This window comes from Cryptotermes secundus, unplaced genomic scaffold (genome assembly GCF_002891405.2).
Source record: "Cryptotermes secundus unplaced genomic scaffold, Csec_1.0 scaffold966, whole genome shotgun sequence".
NCBI lineage: Eukaryota > Metazoa > Arthropoda > Insecta > Blattodea > Kalotermitidae > Cryptotermes > Cryptotermes secundus.
This window is the reverse complement of record NW_019733846.1, coordinates 345,502-361,450: the sequence shown is the minus strand read 5'-3', so window position 1 is coordinate 361,450 and position 15,949 is coordinate 345,502. Positions and strand designations below refer to the sequence as shown.

General features: G+C 43.4%; 1 protein-coding gene across 1 annotated transcript in view; it reads right to left on the bottom strand.

Moving 5' to 3' along the window:
- The window catches only part of LOC111868274 (carboxypeptidase B), an 11,977-nt gene extending 3,791 nt beyond the window's left edge, over positions 1 to 8,186 (bottom strand). The window contains exons 1-7 of the mRNA XM_023858774.2: positions 8,122 to 8,186; positions 6,978 to 7,187; positions 6,150 to 6,237; positions 5,107 to 5,415; positions 3,240 to 3,336; positions 2,551 to 2,696; positions 777 to 833 (exon numbers count right to left, since the gene is read on the bottom strand). Of these exons, the coding sequence (XP_023714542.1) occupies positions 777 to 833; positions 2,551 to 2,696; positions 3,240 to 3,336; positions 5,107 to 5,415; positions 6,150 to 6,237; positions 6,978 to 7,187; positions 8,122 to 8,186 (972 nt within the window). The remainder of the gene's footprint in view (positions 1 to 776; positions 834 to 2,550; positions 2,697 to 3,239; positions 3,337 to 5,106; positions 5,416 to 6,149; positions 6,238 to 6,977; positions 7,188 to 8,121) is intronic.
- Positions 8,187 to 15,949: the final 7,763 nt, after the last annotated feature.

Genomic DNA, 15,949 nt, shown 5'->3' with positions numbered 1-15,949 from the left:
ACTTGGTTCCGCAATCGCTTTCCCAATTTGCTCAGAGACAAGTCTGTGAAAAACTAATCTAAGAAGTTTTCACTATGGTTAATTAAGATTCATATGTGATCTGGGTTAGGACCCTGAAGATGAAAGCAGTTCGTTACTCCATAATATTGATATCCACGTATCAGACTTCACGGTGTCATAACCGAGAAGACTGAATTAATGCAGCTATGCTAACATAATCCGGTAATCATGTCAGGCAGGCAACAAGGGATTTTCTTTGGACACTATCTTCTGGAATACTACACTATGCAGCCAGACAGAAGTTAACCGGTTTTCGAAGGAGCGTTCTGCCTCAGTGTTCAGCGTGGAAAAGTTAGCGAAGCAGCAACGAGCAAGATTACCCCGCTTGCTCGACCCTGACGATGGAGACAGTAAACTCACACGAGACTACACGGCTCAGTATCTCAGAAGATATAGATCTTCAAAGCGAGACAGTGTTCATCATTACGTCGTTGTCACCCCGTTTCCAAGGCAACGAGATGCAAGTGATCTGCTACACAACATTGACAACATTTCGGTACGTATAAAGAACGCGGCGAAGCAAAGTGACCAGCTTATAGAGGCATATCTTGAACGGCGTTCACCTCAACTCTCCTAACGTAAAGGAGAGAGAGGAGGGAAAGGGGAGAGAAATGGCTCTAGGACGGGCAAATAATAGAGCCTGGAAAGGAATATAGGAGACGAGAGGGAAGGATATAAAAGTAAGAAAGCTTAAAATGAAGAGACTAAACACATACCAGTGTCTCCCAGTCTGATGGAAGTTCTGATGTGTATCCCCATGGATACAGGAGGTACTGCAAAGAGATACGTAAGACAATGTGAGATTGAAGTTCCATAATAATAGCAGTAAATGTAGAGTAAAACTGCCCTATTTTGTGACATATTATTTCGTAGTGCAACACTAAATTCGCCAGGAAATTATGCAACCATCTGTAGAGAACTGTTAAAATTGTGGAGAACGTGCAAAGTGTCAAGGAGGGTTTCGTTGCTTCTGACTAAATGAGGTACGTCAGCAAACCCAGTAGGTTTGGCCTGCTGTATAAATTTGTAATGCTTACACTACAAGAAACAAGCAAATATACACAGTTACAGAAATGAATATATTATGCACAGAGTTTATTTAGAAGTTTTCTTTTTTTGCTAGTGCGGTGGAACTAAGTCCCTTGTACTGCGGCCACTTCTGGTCTATTGTACCACCCCCTGATGATAGGTGAGGGTGATTGTGGAGCAATTGGTGGAATGAAGATTGGCAGGGGAAACCGAAGTACTCGGAGAAAACCTGTCCACCACAAATCCCACTTGACCGGACCCGGGATCGAACCTAGGCCGCGGTGGGAAGCCACCGAGTAACCGCTTGAGCTATGGCGAGGCCTTTATTTAGAAGTGAATGCGAAAGAAGGCAAGCAGCTTAACTGCAAAATACAACTAAATGTTATCTCTTACGTTACTCTTCCTTCTTCGTTCCGAAATTCAGTGTATGCTGTATTTAAAATTGGAATTTACAATTAAAAATGGAATGCAGCTTGTAGTGAATTTATAAGGGGTGGGCCTTCTCGGTCTTTGCACCGCGACCTACAGTGGCCTATTGTGCTTATGCGGGTTGTATAACGTCACATGTATGAGTGACTATAGGCGGGGGTTGTATTGGTAACTGGATTTACTGACCACATACAGATGATAACCACAAGTAATTATAACGTTCTTGCTAATTCATGCACTTGTCTTTTCACTGCAGCACATACTATGTCTTCTCAGTTTGTTTTCACTAGCCGTTTCCTGGTAACGGATCCTAACAGTCCTCCGTTTATGTCCTTACCGGTTCGTGAATATCCCACAACCGACTAAATTGGGTCTTATGTTACGACCGACGGTCAGTCGGCCAGTCTGTCTTGGAATAAAGCACTCCTCTGAGGCTAAGTTTCAGATTTTTATTACTGTCAGGAAACTGCGGGTTTGTTGGTGTGGGACGCTTTCTCTGACGAGAGGACGGATCTGTTGTTTACAATTGCTGCTGGTGCTCGCCAGCGCAGTCATTCTCGGGTCCGAGTCCCGAGTCCCATGGTAATTGCGACCACATTTTACTGTCTCAGATTCAAGACTTCCATTTTCGTCACCTCATACGACTCGCAGGGCTACGATGGAGGTATTCGAACTCGCCTCCACACAGGAGTCAATTCTTCGCAAGTCAGTCAAAGTCACACTGAAATTTATGTTACGACCGACGGTCAGTTGGCCAGTCTCCCTTGGAACAAAGCACCCATCTGGGGCTCAAGATCAGATCTTTATTGCTGTCAGTTGCATTTTCGTTGATGTGGGGCGCTCTCTCTGACGAGAGGATGGGTCTGTCGTTTGCCAGAGTCACAGTCAGTGGTAATAAGTCTGCTGTCAGTACGTACAGTTTACATTTTACAAGTTATTTAATGTATTTATATACAACATATACAAGGCGTACAAAGTATCGCAGTAAATTACAAAGTAAGATGACGCAACAGTAGGATCTGTGATACTTACTTCACCGTAACTGTGGAAAGTGAGGTACAGTTTGATGTGTTGTTTGTGAAGAGTTGCAAAGTCACGTAAATTACGGTTCTCAATCTCGGAGAGTGGTTCTTCCCCGCCGTAAATTTCGTCACAAGGATAATCACTGGCTCCGATCTCTGAATCAGGCGAACGAAAATCGATGTTAAGAAGCTTTTCAGAGCTAAACATGTGTATCCTAATGAATATCTGAATATAAATCTATTCTATTAGGGAGTTCCTCATATACGGATATTGGGCCCATCTGTACTGTTGGTTCAAATTCACATAAATGGTTCTGTCATCTTCAGAACTGGGACACGCGGTAGCATAGTTAGTTGAGGCACTATGATACAAGCCGGAAGGTCGCGCGTTCAAGTCTCGACGAGGTCATTGGATTTTTCAATTGACCTAATCCTTCCGGAAGTATCTATGACCCTGGGGCCGACTCAGCCTCTTACAGAAATAAGTACCAGGAACATTTCTGGGGGTAAAGGGCGGCCGGAGCGCAAGGCTGAGAACCTTGTCGCCATCTATGAGCCGATTGTTTTGAAAATGTGGGACCCTCAACTTCTCACAACCCTTTGGGCCTTCACGGCCTGTTACAAGGATATCTTTACTTACTTTTTACTTGACATCTCCAGAACTCAACATACGAGTATCTGGAAGGACGAGCAACTTACCCATCCAGTGGAAATCGAAATTCCTGTTTTGATCCACACCTCTGCATACACCTGTAATCGTGATTATCGGTGACCTCGATTTTCTCCATAGTCGATCCTATAAACGGAATTTTGCAGGTTACACTTAGACTAGCTGGACTTATTTGTTAATTGAACTTTCAAGAAGAAAATTTACTTACTTACTTAATCCGTCCCTCTTATACCTTACGGTGTGGAGATTTTTTTTTTCCATTTTGATCATTTTACAGACTGTAGGACTCCTTGGACGAGTGATCAGCTCGTCGCAAGGCCTCTACCTAAACACATGTGCATGGAAGTAAAAGCAGTAATAGATTGTTTCTTTTCTCTATTACTCGTAAAATGTAGGTCCTATTAAACTTAGAATGTAAATGTTCCCTTTGTTAATTAATTAAACACCATGCAATGAACGTGTATGGGGGAGTGGAGGTATCGCTTCACGCATTCTTTATCTCGGTACTAGATAGGGCCATCTGGGTCGCTTTACCTTCAGGAAGAGGCACCCTGACACCGTTTCGATGAACAACAACTGTGGCCCAGAGCCGCTCTGGCTCCTTTAAGTTAGGCATGTTTTTCCTACCCGGTATCGAATCCAAATCTTTCCAGTCCACACTATGTTACTATGCCTACTGAGCTATCGCGGCTCATAAATGTAGATTGAAATACAGAATATTACTTATTGTATAGATATTACTGCATTCGCGAAGAAATGTAGAGTAGTTTATTTCGGAGAGTGCTTACAGACATCCAGTTCGAAATATTCACTCTTCTTGTCTGCTATCTAAACCTTTTCAGCATATTATAATTAGTTTTAACGTCCAGTGGTTACTATACGTACCACCTGGTTTAACATACTAAAACTCTGAATTTTGCACACAGAGTGTATTTGTATGTTCCGTATGGTTCTCACAATAAACAGCGACTGTTTCCCTAAACAGCATTAACCGGTTGGACTTTGTAGCGGAGATGTAATGTGTTTCCTGTGAGATACGGACTTTTTTTTTTTTGTTTCTAGTGGGGTGGGACTAAGTCCCTTGTACTGCGGCCACTTCTGGCCCATTGTACCAGCCCCTGATGGTAGGTGAGGGTGATTGTGGAGCAATTGGTGGAATGAAGATTGGCAGGGGAAACTGAAGTACTCGGAGAAAACCTGCCCCAGCACCACTTTGTGCACCAAAAATTCCACTTGACCAGACCCGGGATCGAACCCGGCCTGCCGCGGTGGAAAGCCAGCGACTAACCGCTTTAACTATGGCGCGGCCGAGGTACGAACTAAATATTTGTATATTTCTTAGAAAAAACTCTCTCTTTGAAGGGTTAAATTTTGTATGCAGCGTGAGTGCTCTGATATAAGTAACCAGTCTCTTTACTAACTCTTTATTACTCAACCAACCGTTTAACAAGCTAACTCCATAGAGTAGTGGCCGTTTTGAGAACCTAAGAGTCTCTCAGCTAGTCACAAAGTTTCCTGCATTTTGCGGTTCCCGGTGGTTCATTGCCGTACTGGCAAGAACCCGCCACTGGTTCCTGTCCAGAGCTACAGAAATCGAGTCCACACTCTCGCACTCTTATCGTCTACAATACGCTTTACTCTCCTTCCACTTACGTCTAGGTCTTGCAAGTGGACTTTTGCTTAAGTTTTTCGGCAAGAATTATCTGTGCAATTCTCACCTCTCCCATGCATACGAGTATGTTCCGTTCTTCTAATTATCATTATAAATATATTACGAATGATAGAGTTAAGTTTCATAATTCAAAAAGGATAATGCACAGTTTGATCAATTTAAATGTCAACGCATTTGTTCTGCACCATCTAGTGTAAGCTGCGGGAGATATAAGTGTTTCTTACAGTGGTGTGGGAATATTCGTAGCCGTCTGGGTTGAGCACAGGCACGATAAACCAATCGACGCTGTCTGTAAGGTCACTATTAGCAGCATTGTTCTCCACAAGTTGGTTGATGATGTAAAGAGCCATCGCTGGGGCTATCCACTCCCTGGCGTGGATCCCGCCGTCCACAAGCACCGCCGGCCGATGTCCTCCGCCCCCCGATGATATCTTGATTACCAACATTTCTCTGTTCTCATAACTGACCCCAAGAGATTCCACGCTAACTAGGTCCGGATATTTCTCGGCCAGCTCCTGTAGGTAGCTGTTGATCTGGAGATGAAAATAATCCGGTGGAAGTCAACCGACGTTTCGGCGGGACATATCGCCTCTATCTACAGGGCCTTATATTAAGTCAAGAAAGAAACCAGAATGACGCTCTGTTTTTATCTGCTTAAGGCTGGTTTCTTTTTCAACTCGCACTTGAGTCCTGAAGATGGAGGCCGAATATTCTTCCTAAGCATCGGCGAGCTTTTACCAGACTGCAGATGATGATGTGAGATAATGATGTAGCATGTCTTATTAGTAAATGCAAAAACTGATTTCATCAATAAATTCGTGCCTTAGTTGTTTATTTCTAATTGTCTTAGATCTAAAAGTTTATCACGAGGTTACATTAGTACAAATATTATGGTTTTGGACATTATCCATCGTTTTGTGTTTATCTAAAACCCGTCCACTTTATTTTTCAAAACACAGCGTTTCGGAGACTGGCTTCTGTCTCCGTCTTCAGGTAAGACCTACTCAGTTTGACTCAACCGATATAAAGTCCCTATCTCCGGAAATAGGTCCCAACTGAGTAGGTTTTACCTGAAGACGGAGACAGAATCAAGTCTCAGAAACGTTGTGTTTTGAAAAATAAACATGACCGTTTTTAGATAAATAAAAGTTGATGGATAATGCCCAAGAACATGATATTTGTATAAGTGAGTTGTTGTGATGGATGGAATAGAAAAGACACAGAACTCTTTAGAAGTAGTGTACGTATTCTCTATTTCGTCACTTACCTCTTCATGTCTGTAGTACTGGTCAAATGAGACGGCTCGAGGGGTTTTAGGAGTTACCGCTTGACGTCTGATTTCAGCGTCAATTGACCTGAAGAAATTTCAATTTCATTAGGAACGTTACTACTTGCGTAACCGCACACGTGACTCGAGGCTAGAAATATCACAAAGTCTTGTTACGTGAAATTCAGTATCGGATTTGGGCACATCACAATTTACAGACCAATTTCAGCTTCATTTCTTATCTTTGTAAAACGAAAATAAATTTTGCTGTGAAGTAGACGATGTTTTATGTTACTTTAGCATTTGCATTCATGACTGTATGTACCATTTGCTTCAACATTCCAAATCTTGGCATGTTGCCCACACGATGTGTTTTTGTGTTTCGTGTTAAATATATCTTGCTGCCTCGTCACCAGAATACAGGGCAAAATCATGACATGAAGATAGTTAACAGTGTGGGACATACTGAAGTAAGTTTATGAGAAATGGGGGATGGATGGATTGAAGGTCGTGTCAGTGACAGCGCCTGTGTTACCAATGTTGAACGTTCCTGTTCCTTTATTAGAAAATTGGTCAACATTCCATATGAAATAATTACTGGACTCTAGGGCCCCCGATTAGCGTAAACACAACTCAAGTATATCAGTCATTATCAAAGAAATATAAATTAGATTTTACAAGCAGAGATGCGCTTTGACAGATCCATCTATCGGCAGAATTAGTACCATATGTAGCCAGTGCGTGTAAAGCTCTGTCGTCGCACTGTGTTAGCATAAACTCACGCAGCATCATTACAGTTTTATTATACAGAGAGATGTTGTTACTTACGTCTGAACGTTGTCGTTGATAACCTTGAATGTAATGTTATTGTCTTTCAGGAAAGACAGGAACGGAAGCTGTCGGTCAGGAGACACCATTATGTCCAGATTGTCGCCATATTTGCGCGGTTCTTTCCAGAAGTCGAACCCTGGACTATTTCTGTACTTTTCTAGGAGCCGTAGTTGACTCTCGGTGGGATTAAAGCGCAACACCTTGTATCTGTTAAATAATTAGCAATTTTAACTTCTATTTAGTAAATGTCATGCTTTTATGTCAAAAGAATTATCATTCATCATTTAAAACCTTAATAATTACTGGATTCCGTTACAGGTTTATAATCATTTGAAACACGGTGGTTACTATGCTTACCACACGCTTTAACATTAAAATACTCTGTATTTTGTTCACTGACTGTATTTGTGTTTCCTATATTTCTTCATTTCTCATAATAAATGGCTATTATATCCCAGAACAGCGTTGATCGGTAGGTCTTTGTTTCGTGTTTCCTGTGAGGTAGGGACTGATATTTCATATGTTATCTGGATGAATTGCCTACGTTAAAGATTGAACAGAAAGTTTTAAGAATGAGCAGTAAACAAAGGAAGATGGCAGTGCCATAGCTCAGGCGGTTAGTTTGCCGATTACCCACAGGTGGGGCCCGGGTTGAATCCCAGCTCAGATCACGTTGAATTTGTGATGAATAAAGTGGCACTGCAATAGGTTTTCTCCAAATGCAATTTCCAATTTTCATTCCACAAATTTCTCGACATTCATTTATCATTTCACCACAACTAAAAAAAATATATATATTTTTTTTCATTTGACTTAATCCTGCCAGTCGCGCTATGACCCTGGGGTCACCTAAGCCCCTAATAGAAATGAATACCAGTAATCTTCCTGGGGCTAAAGGACGGCCGGGGCGTAAGGCTGACAACCTTATCGCCATCTATGAGCCGATTGTCGAACAAAAGTGGGATCCTCGACGTCTCACAACCCTATGGGCCACCACATCCGGTCACAGGGAAACGTTTACGTTTTTTCCATTTATAAAAATATTCATACAATTTTAATGCAAAATATTTTATCTATATAAGAAAAAACACTAGATTTTTTTGTATCTAACGCTAAGCCACAACCTGCTCCTTTCACTTACCCCTCGTACGACACCCGTGACGCCAGAGCGGCGCCTAACAGAGCTGCCAGGAATATGAGACGCATTGTTCAGCAATGGGACGCCATCAGGCAGACGCTTATTAATATAAATGCTTATCTGTAGCACGTGACAGTAATCAATCCATTGATATCTATAAAATGTAACGTTATCCTTTTAATATCCGCTACCAGATCAGGGGCAGTATGTGGCCTAAATATCTTTATGTATGCAGAATACAGATTTGTCATTGTTACTGGGAAATTTCAGGTTCCTATAGCATTGAATTGCCGATCAAAGTGGTCGCGCGGTGTAAGGCATGAACGCTGGGATCGTGGGTTGGAATCCCACTCAAAGCATAGATATCTGTGTGTAGGTAGCGGCCTTGCGACGGGCCGATCACTCGTCTAAGGAGTCCTACCGTCTGTGTAAAAGAGATAACGAAATTGAAGAAGAGGCCAGGACCCAACAGAGGGCTGTAGGGCCATTGGTGAATGCATAAAATGAATAGAATTGAATTATTGACTGTTAACCCGTTGCATGAACGGAAGCTAGCCCTGGATTATTCTCATTCTTATCCAGTTCCATCCACTGAAGTTGACCACTTATTTATGTAAGTGATTATTTGTAACTAAGATGGCGCAGTGTACTTTACCTTTCTCCAACCGCTGCTCTCGCCTCTACAAATCCAGGACATCCAGTAATGTTTAGGAAACTGGCATCGTGCTTTGTTTTGATGTGAGGAAGTATTGTCACACAACCCACATTGAAAGGAAATTAAACGTATATAAACTGTTTAATACACCCTTTAAAATGTTGTGACCTGCATGAGTGAATATAGACGGAGTTTGGTTTGGTAACTAAATTTATTGGCCACTTACAGATCATGAATACAAGTAACTATGGCGCTATGGCTAATTCACAGAGTCTGCAGTTTACTACACCACGTACAATGTCTTCACAATCTGCTATGCCTACATCAATCGTTGCCTGGTAACGGCTTCCAACAGCGGACGTTTCCATTACTCTGGGTAGACCCATTGATAGGCAGCAACCGCGAGATAAGCAGCCACACAGCAGCGGCAGACACCCATCTAGTGAAATTGCAACGCCTGCAAAACAAGGTTCTCCGCACCATCGGCAATTTTCCAAGGCGCACACCGGTCCGCGATTTGCACATGGCATTCAAAATCCCGTAGGTATATGACTTTATAACAAAATTATGCAGGCAACAAGCAGAAGTCATACAAAATCATGATAATGAGAATGTTCGCAACATCGGACAAGGCGAAGCCCGACATAGAAAGTATAAGAGGCTTAAACTTGGCGGCGGTCAGGCATACGACCGTTCAAGTGACTAGGTTACTGTGGTAGCGTATACTATTAGAAATAGGGCATAATCTGCTGTACCGAGCCTGGATTGACAGAGGCCTTGTATGTATTGTGCATAAAAGTAAGAAAGAAGTGTGTATTGTAAATTAATGTAAATACATACAGTGGACATATTAATACAGACTGACTGACAAATGACAGACCCGACCTCTCGTCAGAGAGGGCGCCCCAAATGAACAGGACAGTAACTTTCATATAAAGAAAAAAAAAATCTGGTCATGAGCCCCAGTCGGGGCTCGACTCCAAGATAGACAGATTGACTGACCGTCAGTCGCAATGTGACTTTGACTTTGACTTGATTAGAGTCTTGAGTCTTGAGACGGCAGTTAGAAGAGTAGAAGATTGGTGTGAGATGGCCACCAGCCTGCGAGGGCGAGAACCGGGGAGCAGGGGAACGTCCACTGGTGAAGACAGAGCAGTCTGAGGGGATTTAGTGCGTGCTGTGCTGAACTGCAGAGTGTGTGAATTAGCGACAGCGCTATAGATGCTTGTAGTTATGATCTGTTAAAATGTTCATTAAATTCAATTACCAGTACAAACCCCGTCTGTAGTCACTCAATCTGGTGACAATATATTTCTGTCAGTTAACTACCAGAGGTTCCTTGATAATGTTACGTAGGCCCTACACGTGTGAGTCTGCAGCATTCTCTTATCTTGTCGGTAAAACCCACCGGATTTGGAAAAGCCTGGATATGGCAACAAACTAAGTGCGCGTTAAGCCAAGGGACAACTTTATATCTCCGAATGAAATCTGATTTGATTTTATTGGATTTGAGGTTCCCACAGCGATGACTATGAACAGTATTATGTTCTTCTATGTGACGCGGTGTAGCCTGGTAGATGCTCACTGACCTTTCAGATGAACGCACTGGCTCCATCTTCAGTGTGAGAAGTGAGTCAAGACAGCAAGAAATATACCAAACAGGTCTGGTTGTAAAATTTGAGGTTTTCAAGGCGGTAACTATGAAGAATGCGGTCGTCTGGGATGTGCCGCCGTGTAGATCTTGTGTATAAATCGTCATTCATCCGAAACGTCAGCTTACATTAGACCTACACGGCGTCATTCAGAGTCTGATTATTTGCTTGGTTTAGTTCTCGACCATTAAGATGGAGGCAGTATACTCCTCTGAAACGTCAGTGAATTTCTACCAGGCTATACGGCGTCACATCCCGTAATATTAGTAGTACTCTTCATTGTGTGATTTTACAGAATCATAATTAATAGGATGGAACAAACCACCCGGTTTAATCGCTCGTGACGAATGGAAATGAATGGTTCTGGGTGGAAACATCTTTCAATTTGTCCGCCTTTTCCCCTCAGATCTCTCCCTTTGGAGTCTGCTACAGCACGTTTGACTATGATTCATTCTATGCATATTATACGCAATGGAAGGGACAGTTATTTAATGGTATGTAGGCTCTAAAATTAAAACTGAACTCCGTGGCTTTTAGTCCGCAAGCGAATTATCCCGACTGAGTATCCGCCGCTTGTCGGCGAAGTTAGTGCCAACTTTTGCGGATAGAGGGTGTCTCGTGGTCAGCGCAACGAATCCCCACGGCCGTTAATCTCGGTTTTCTAGACCGGAGTCGTCATTTCCTTGAAATAGCTCCTCAGTTACCCTCACGAGACTGAGTGCACTCCTTTCCAGACCCACTACTTCTCAGAATATCTGGTAGCGCCGGGAATCGAACCCAGGACCTATGGATCTGTAGCCAGGAACTCTGATCGCTAGACCGCAGAGGCGGTCGGTATGTAGGCTCGCGTATAGTAATTACCCTGGCGTGAGTAGGCGCTTGTCTTCTTGCTGCGAAATCTCAGTCGAGGACAATCTTTGTCCGACTGGCTAACGGGACATCCTGCCCACTCTTGTCTGAGTCGTTCTTTCGAAACACCTATTCTACACACTGCGAAACTTAGGATCTAGGCAGCATGCACCTCCAAAACGTCGGAAAGTATCCCACATCAATAAGGTGTGAATAACCAAGAGCATATATAAAGGTAAATAAAGTGAAGCTATAACAGGCCATGGAAGCTCATAAGGCTGTGAGACGTCGAGGCTCCCACAATTTCTAGACAATCGGCTCACAGATGGCGGTGAGATTGTCAATCATACTCGCCGGCCGCCCTTTACCCCCAGGAAGATTCCTGGTACTCATTTCTGTTAGAGGCTGAGTGGATCAGAAGGCCATAGTGTGGCTGGAAGGATTAGGTACATTGAAAAAATCTAGTAACCTCATCGGGAATCGAAGCCGCGACCTTCCGGCTTGTAGCACAGTGTCTCAAACAAGTACGCCACTTCGTGCCCCACTCATAACTAATAAGAATAAATTTTAATAAATGATATTTCAGAAATTATGGAGTAGGTGAGCGAGTGGTGTCTTCTCGAGAAGGACGCATCTCCAGGGAGACACACGGTTGGATATTTCAGTCTGGAGCTTAGAAGATGAGCAGATACACGTACATGGTCCAAGGCGTCGTTCTAAGGAATATTACTTTATCTTATCTAATTATATATATCTACATCTGATCTGTAATACATTTCCACACTTCTAATGGTGCATCAGTTACTTCAGGATACAGATAATTGTATTATAATGCGGATTAATGTCCCCCGTACAGTCAAGTAGAAGCACTTATCAGCAGTCTGAAGTCCTACGGCTTATCATAAACACGTACCGTGAAATGAGATTTTTGATGTTGTCACAGCGGGGATTTAGAAAAATTCTTCTTCTCCGGGATAAGATGCCACCTGATTAGTAGATGTTTACCCACGTCTCGAAGGAATTAACTGGAAATTCTCTTAAGTTGGAAAATCCCGAACTTTTTTTCGAAAGTGTGCCTGTCTCAAGAATCTGCTGTCTCCATATCTAAGGTATCATAAAGACGGGGCATGTTCCTCCGAAACGTCAGTTGGAGAGATCAACTTACATACCCATACAAAAGTACCAATAGAAATACAATTTTTGTGTATTGTAATAGAAATGTAATATAACCTTTAAAAAGTAATTTTTTTTGTGCTGAATAGACAAGGGCGATCAGTAAAAATAGTCTTAAATTGTTTGAACGTAAATTTGTATGGAAGATTTATGTTCCCCCCCACCGGAAGAAATCTCCGGTACCCATGAAAATAATAACTTACTTACTTATGGAGCTGAGCCCTTCTTGAGGAGCCGCCAATTCTGCAGCTACTCAAGAATTTCCCAGCATTTTATGGAACCCGAAGATTCATTACCGTGTTCACAAGAGCCCTCCACTGGCCCCTATCCTAAGCCAGATCAATCCAATCTATACCATCCCATCCTATCTCTCTAAGATCGATTTTAATATTGTTCACCCATCTACTCTTTTGTCTTCCCACTGGCTCTTTCCTTCTGGCTTTTCCACCAGTATCCTATTTGCATTCCTCTTCTCCCCATTTTTGCTACCTGCCCTGCCCACCTCACCCTCCTTGATTTGATCATTCGAAAATAATGTGTTACTAAATTCGTTAATGTACCATATGTATTCTTTTCGAGTCATTCATCTGATTGTATAAGGTACTTTAGCATATGCGTGGACACTGCATGAACCGCAGCGAGTGTTTTACGAACGTCAGACCGTGCTTATCGCACTACTCCGACATCTTAATATTCATGAGGTCCCTTGTTGGATTCGCGGTAGGGAAATCGGCTGACATGACAAGGCAGTTTCGTAGTTTCCCCCATCACTCCATTGAATACTAAATTATTACCATGAAATAGGCCACGACACCCTTTCACATCCTTCGGAAGTCATGATTAATAACCTGTCAGTTCCCCTTTAGAAGCAGCGAGCCTATCAGAGCCTCGTTACCATGAAACAAAATTGAATGTTGCTGTATCAGGGACCACTTTCAGCCAGCTGCTTGGCATAGTCTTCGTATTCTTGAAGTGTTCGATTCGAATCTCGGACGGGACATCAGTTATTTTCATTATTTTCCTCAGTATCTCCAGGGGGAAGTACATTGTATTAGTCCCCGTGTGGAGGCGGGTTAGAATAACTACACCGTAGACCTGCGAGTCGTAGAAGGCAACAGAAAGTGAATCCAGCGCTCGGGGGTATAACTGGGCCACCCTGTTACTGTGGGACATAAATACAGGAACATAGTCCTCGAGGTTTGGGGTTCAACGCAAGGCTGACGACCTTGCTCTATAAAAGAGACTGTCACAAAATCCAAAGAAGTGAAAAACTGATGCAATCTGACAGAATCTTCTAAGGAAGGCTATGGTTCAAAAAGGGCTGTTTTGCCAAAGGTCTTTTTATTGCTAGTGGGGTGTCACTAAGTCCCTTGCAAGCGGCCTCCGTAGTCTAGAGGTAACGTTCCCACATCATGACTCGTAGTACGCGGGTTCAAATACCCCGCGGAGGTCGTCGAATTTTTAAGGGCGGAAAAATTCAGGGAACAAGTCCTCCGGGAGGGACTTTAAGCCGTGGGTCCCGTGTCGTAGCTTTACGGCACGAAAAAGAACCTCATACCTCCAAAGGAGGTCACTGAGCAAAATTACGGACGTTTCCCGCTCAACAGTAGTCTCTAATACCTCTGGTAGATGGGGGAAGCATTATAGATACCTCTCAGCTAGTAGAGCCGGTCTCGCTGGCTGGGCGGGACTGATGGTAAGCACCAGTACCGGTACGATATAGAGACTAGTAGGATATCATAGAGGGAAGCACAATGGACCAAGAGAGGTCTAAGTGCATGGGGAAACGCACCCTCTCCAATAACTAAGTAACTAAGTCCCTTGTACTGCGGTCACTTCTGGCCTATTGTACCAGCCCCAGATGAGAGGTGAGGGTGACTGTGGAGCAATTGGTGGAATGAAGATTGGCAGGGGAAACCGAAGTACTCGGGGAAAACCTCCCCAGCGCCACTTTGTCCACCACAAATCCCACTTGACCGAACCAGGCCCGCCGCGGTGGGAAGCCAGCGACTAACCGCTTGAGCTATGGCGCGGCCTATTTGCCAAAGATACTTCAATTAGACCATGAGCTATCCCTTCCAAGGCCTTTATCATCCATCAATTCCCCGATGTGTAGTCTAGCTCCTGATAGCGTCGTTCTTGAGTCACAAGAAGAGCCAGGTTCAAGAACGCCGCGGTGTGTAAACTGAAGGAACAACCGTCTTTGTTAGTCAAGTAACTGGCAGGCCGAGTATGGATAAAGGCCACCTTATCTTAAGCTGCTTCTTGAAGAATCCCCAGTCTCTTATTTACAGATAAGATACATAATCTAAATATGAATTTTGTGTCTACCTGCTGTTTAACTACCGCTGCGCGTATTGTGATATTTGATATACAAGAAAACTATACAAATTCCCAGAGCTATCATATTTCATAAATCACTTCCTAAAACCTTCTCATGTTTATCAGAGAATGTATTGTCGCGTATCGGGCGTATATCGCGACAAATAAGTTCACGCCGTATTTTATATAGCGAATTTTATTTCACATCCGCTCTCACAATCACCCAAATTACAATCTGACGATTACTGCTATCTGCAGTATCACAATTAGTACACTCCAAATGCCAGAATACAACTGACTGGCTGACTCTACGTCTCGACTCGGCGGCTGTCACAGTACAACTCAGTACAACTCTCTCTGAATAGCCTTCGCTGCGCCTCATGTAGCCTCGATCGGACCATACGGAAAACGGCCGCGTAATAGGCACCCTTTTTGCCTGGCGCTGTGTTGCTATGTAACGCTAGCGGAGGTAACCGCTGTTACTATCGTAACGTCGCCGCTGTTGACTCGCGTTGCCTAGCGACCGCGATATCCCTCGGTGACGTCACCGCGGAGGGGAGTGGCGGGGCGGGAACTCGCCTATTACCGTAAGAACGCGAGCGTTACGTTACCGCCACGTACCGCTGGGGAGGTAGGGGTCAACATGTCACAGTATTTTAGTTTGCTCTAGATTTCATCCTTAAAGAGCATCGTTTACATTAATATTTCTTTTTCCCGTAATATTTTAAATTGGAAACGCGTTTCTCTCCCCGATATTCTGTACGATAACTGCTACTGCATTTTAAATTGTACCCCCTATCCGCTAAAGTTGGTACTAACTTCGCCGACAAGCGGCGGTAGCACGGTCGGTATAGTTCGGTTTGCAGACGAAACCCACGGAGTTTGTTGGGATGGAACCTACGACCGTTTACAAAAAAAAAAAACAATAACAAATCTGTCAGTATAATAACAAACAGCTGAAGATTGAAGAAGAGCCAGTTTCTAAAACTTCCTTTATGCCTCTCTTGTATCAGAAATTTAGCAGTACCTAGGGCACTGTAACGTCTCTTCTTTGCGTCACGATTGACACGTTGTCTGAAACGACAACTTTGCTTCCCCAAGACGGCTGATGTCCCGCTCTACATTCGAACCGAGCCTCTCTGGGAAGCGAATCTGGAGCCTTGCAGCTACACCCGATATT